We start from the raw sequence: 4,849 nt of genomic DNA, 5'->3' as shown, positions 1-4,849 counted from the left end.
GCCCTGTGCCACCGCTGCGATGCCGCTGACCCCCGGCACCACCACAACGCCTCCTTCCTCACCGACTTCCACAGCCAGGAGGAGAGCACCTGGTGGCAGAGCCAGTCCATGGCCTTCGGCATCCAGCACCCCAACTCCGTCAACATCACCCTCCACCTGGGTAAGTGCCAGCGGGAGCCCCCGCGGTGCCGGCGAGGGAAACCAGCGGTGGGTGCATCGAGACCTGGGTACGTGGCTGGGGGGATGGATGCTCCCACACCCTGCACTTCTTGGTGCTGCTTTTGGGTTAAAGACAGGACCCTCCCCAGGGCTTTTAGGGGGTGCAAGGAGAGAGATGCCCTCTGCGAAGCACTGCGGCTAGATCACTGAAAAGACCTGGGGAGAGCCTGCCCCGTCCACCAGCCGAACCCCGGTCCCTTGTGGGGTGAGGATGCCGGTGGCTGCAGCAGCCTGTGCCACTTCCCAGCCAGCTGTGCCTGGGGTGTCTGCTCTCCCGCTCCCCCAAGGCTGCTTTTTACTGATTATGCAAGTTTGCGGAGCAGGAGGCAGGCGGGGGGGAGGCACAGACCCCCCCGCGAGAGCCTTGCCACTGGGGTGAGCACTGTGGGTGCCAAGCCCGTGCCCTTTCGCCCCTGTGCATTGCTGAGGATGCCCATTACATCTCGGGGGGGCAGAGCTCTACACACACCGTGCAGCCCCGCAGGCTTCCCCAGCTAGGATCCGACCCTCTACGTTTTAAATATTGTGCAAGCCACCCGTTTGGAGAGTACTTAAACCCATGGGCATGCCTGGCATCTTAAAAAGGATTTTTAACGTTTTCCTGCCATCTAAACTATCCTGGCTATTGACCAGCACTGTAAAATCTCCATTCTCTCCTGTCTCCTGCGATCTGCATGTGGAAGGGCTGCAGTTGGAGCCAGTAAGGGGACAGCCGAGTGCCGGTGTGGCATAGAGCTGTGCTGGTGGCTGACCCAGCGGCTGGAGTCAGGGTGATGTGACGGTGGAGGGTCTGTGCGTGCCCCGGCGGGGACGCAGGAGCTGCCCGGCTGGGCGGAGGTCACCGCTTTCCCAGCCTCCTGTGAGCGGGCGGACATCTGGTCCTCATCCTGGGCTCCCTGCCGGGCATGAGAAGCGATGCCGGAGGAGCCTGCCAGCCCCACTCCCTGCTCCCGCTCCTGCCAGCCCCGCGGGAGGGGATCTGCCGGCCCCTCGCCCATCTAACGCAGGCTGTCAGATCGCCCCAAATTCCTTCGTGTTTGACCTGGAGCGTAGACAACCTGAATGCAACCTGCATGGCTGAACAAACTGCTGCCGGTTCCCCCGGTGGCTGGTCCCTGCCTGAGGCAGGTGACTTCCAGCCTGGATTTTCTTCCTTTTAGCCTCTGGCACGGGAAGCTGGTGGCCCCCTCCGGGACGGCCAGGCGAGTTTGTGGCCACCAGTCCCGACTTGGCACATGGATATGTGTGGGCTCCCAGCACGCTGATGTGTGCAGCAGCCCCTTGCCCCAGCCCAAGCTCCCCGAGCCTTCTTCCCAGTTTCTGCCTTACTCCTGGCTTTTCCCCAGCTCCTTTGCAGACCCTGCTGGACCCCGCGCTCAGGTTTCCAGTGGAGTCTTGTCCAGCCCCTGTGACTGCCCTGCTTTTGTCTGTCTCCCTTTAACACATCCAAGGCCATAACGTTGCACCAAGCTCATCCTCACCCCCAGTCCCTGCATCCCTTCCTGAGCCGGAGCATCCCTCTGCAAATATACCCTTGTTCCTGCATGGCTCCTATCTCTTGCCATGCTAAAAAGTGCCATTTTGGTGCCCAGCACATTGCCGTCTGACCTTTCTCATAGCCACCAGGCCCTGTTCTTGTCCCAGCTGCAGACCTTTTTATTGCTACCTTAATGCTTTCAGTTGGGTTACGGAGGAAAAGCCCAACCGGCCCCTGCAGCCCCCCGGGACATGGCCCAGGACGAGTCCTTGCTCATGAGCTCCACCGAGTAATTGGGTTTTTTAACCCACGTAGCGCATCCCTGCCAGCCTGCTCATCTTGCTCAGCCCCGAGTCAGACGTCTTGTAGGTTCCCCAGCGTGTTTACCTGGGGAGCTTATTAAATAAGATATCGAATGAGTTGGACAAGACCCGTGTTTACCTGCATGCTGTTGATTGGCGTTAATTAGATTATCTTCCTTTAAATCTCTCTTCTCTGTGAGGTTTCAGCCATGCCGTTACAGTGCATCGGACTCGGAGCGGATCGATAATCCCGAGCGCCCGTGGCCATTGCATTTACCCTGTCAGACATCAGGGAGGAATCCAGAATATCCGCGGGCTTGCAAAGGCAACAGGCACCGGAGCTCCTTGGGTAGCTCTCTGAATGCCAGTGCCTCACGTCAGAGCGTCCACATCAGGCGGTATCTGCATCTGTGACTCTGACTGATTTTTCCCGTGGGATGTGAGCCTGCAGCAGGCTGCTGGAGCTGAGGTTTGGGGGGAACAGAGGCAGCTGTGGACACGTAGGTGATGTGATCATCCCGCACGCTCCTCTCTCCTCTCCAAACTCCTCCTGGAGCCCCCGGCGCGGTATAAGCTGCAGTTTGGGCTCTGCGGGAGGCGGGCGAACACTTTGTTTGGAGGACAGCACAGCTGGGAGAGCATCCCAGGGGTCCTGGTGCCGTCACCCTCAGCCACCTGCACACCCGCCTGGTGTCCCCATCCCACGGCACACCCAGCTTTGGGACACATCACACCTTCCCGAGCAGGAAAGGGGAGACAACCAGCCCGGGTTATTTTCTGGATTTTTTTTTTCTAAGCAGAATTTGGCTCACTAAAAGGCCTGTCTGGGAAAAACACGCGCTCCCTCGGGATGATTCCCCACAGCAGCGAGTCTCTTCCATCCCAGCTGGAGGCACCACTCGGGCTCCCCCAGCCCAGCCACCCGCTCCCCTCCCGCAGGGCCACTTGGGGCAGGAGCTGTTTATTGACACAGCGCTGAGCTCCCTTCCTCTCCCAGAGGAAACTGCTCCGGGAGGCGACGGCCCCGACCTCGCTGTTTTGGTAGACGTCCCCCCTGGGACCGTGCTGCCTGGGAACCGGAGCCTGCCGGGCGTCCCCCCTGCTGCGGGGTGCAGGGCAGGGGCAACCCCGCTGTTGCCAGCCTGGAGGGGTCCCACAGGTAGGTGAATTTGGGGAGAGGCACAGGGGAGCGCGGTGGCGGTGGGACAGCCCGGTTGCAGCCCCTTCTTGGCCCTCGTCACCTCCGGGTGGGCTGCGGGCGGGTCTGTCGTCCCACCCCGGGTGCTCGGCCGGGTGCTCGCTGCATCCCTGATGGGAGGCAGCTGCTTTTCCCAGCGCTGGTAGCCGGGCTGCCTCTGCTCCCCCGCAGCAAAGTCGCAGCACATATGTGACAGTATTCATATGGGCCCAATTAAAGGCTTGTTTTCCTAGTCCCGGAATAACCCCTCTAACATTCCCAACTCATTATCTTTTCAAATAAAGCCAAAACCTTGCAGCTAATTGTTTAGCGCTGTCAGGAGCAGTGCTGTTATGGAGCAATCCAGTCTTTGAGCTGGTCCTTCATCTCTGGCAATTAAGCAGTTCTGATGTTCACTTTGGTGTTTTCTTTTGCCCTTTTTGCTAATTCTTTCAAGCGCTTTGAGAGCTGCGCTGGCCGCCCCTGGGGGATTGGTGGCCTCTCTTTGTCTTCATCCCGGCAAAGACGGCAGCGATGCCGGATCCTGGCACGCGGCTCCCTTGGAAGGGACCAGCCTTGACCCTTTCCACCTCCCCATCCCTGTGGCACCGCTGCCCCCAGGATGCTGCTCAGTGCCGTGGGCCTGACTCTTCCCCCCGGCTGCCGGTTAGAGCCTGGCTTTGCAGCGGCTCCTCACCCATGCAACCCGCCTGGTGCACCCGTGCAATGGGTGGGTGGCTGCACTGGGGCGAGAGCCCGTTTGGGGCTGATGGGGTTTGGGCTGCAGCAAGGTGGAGCTGGTTAAGGGCAGCTGGACAGTGATTTCTGCTTTGCGTGAGAACGCTCCTCTTTTAGCTGTGGTGGGGAGAGAGGGACGGTGCCCACAGGGGGAGCAGGGGGATGCTGACAGCCATGCAGGACAGGGCACCGGGATAATTTCAGCCCTGGCGCAGGCTGTGATGCCCACTGGGCAACCGGGAGAGGGTGACAGCGTGGCGGGTCTGTCCCCAGGCAAAGCCTACGAGATCACCTACGTACGGCTGAAGTTTCACACCAGTCGCCCCGAGAGTTTCGCCATCTACAAGCGCAGCCATGCCGAGGGGCCCTGGGTGCCCTTCCAGTACTACAGCGCGTCCTGCGAGAAGACCTACGGGAAGAGGCAGCGGCACTACCTGCGGCCGGGGGAGGATGAGCAAGTGGCCTTCTGCACTGACGAATTCAGTGACATCTCCCCACTGAGCGGGGGCAACGTGGCCTTCTCCACCCTCGAGGGACGGCCCAGCGCCTACAATTTCGACGGGAGCCCCGCACTGCAGGTGCCGTGAGGGCGGGAGGCGGGGTGGGTGCATGGTCCCCCAGGACTGGGTGCACTAATGCAGCTACCCCGGGTAAAAGTGCCTGTGATGCCCTGCACCCCCATGTGAAACGGGGCAGGATGCATCCCGGTCGGGGTGGGGAGCTGGTGGCCCAGACCCCTCACCAAGGCGCCTTCCCCATGTCCCCTGCAGGAGTGGGTGACCGTCACCGACCTGCTCATCTCCTTGAACCGGCTCAACACATTCGGGGATGACATCTTCAAGGACCCCAAGGTGCTGCAGTCGTACTACTACGCCATCTCTGACTTCTCTGTCGGCGGCAGGTGAGGGGCAGCCAGGGTGGGGGCAGGAGGGGGGT

At 60.8% G+C, this 4,849-nt stretch overlaps 1 protein-coding gene across 1 annotated transcript in view; it reads left to right on the top strand.

The window, feature by feature from the left end:
- Nucleotides 1-6: 6 nt before the first annotated feature.
- LAMC3 (laminin, gamma 3) overlaps nucleotides 7-4,849 on the top strand; it is a gene marked incomplete at its 5' end in the record, with an annotated part of 19,111 nt that continues 14,268 nt past the window's right edge. The window contains 3 exons of the mRNA XM_009322180.1: nucleotides 7-160; nucleotides 4,187-4,491; nucleotides 4,684-4,814. Of these exons, the coding sequence (XP_009320455.1) occupies nucleotides 7-160; nucleotides 4,187-4,491; nucleotides 4,684-4,814 (590 nt within the window). The remainder of the gene's footprint in view (nucleotides 161-4,186; nucleotides 4,492-4,683; nucleotides 4,815-4,849) is intronic.

This window comes from Pygoscelis adeliae, unplaced genomic scaffold (assembly GCF_000699105.1).
Source record: "Pygoscelis adeliae isolate BGI_AS28 unplaced genomic scaffold, ASM69910v1 Scaffold114, whole genome shotgun sequence".
Classification (NCBI taxonomy): Eukaryota; Metazoa; Chordata; class Aves; order Sphenisciformes; family Spheniscidae; genus Pygoscelis; species Pygoscelis adeliae.
Note: the sequence above shows the minus strand (reverse complement) of the source record. Positions and strands in the feature narration are given on the sequence as shown.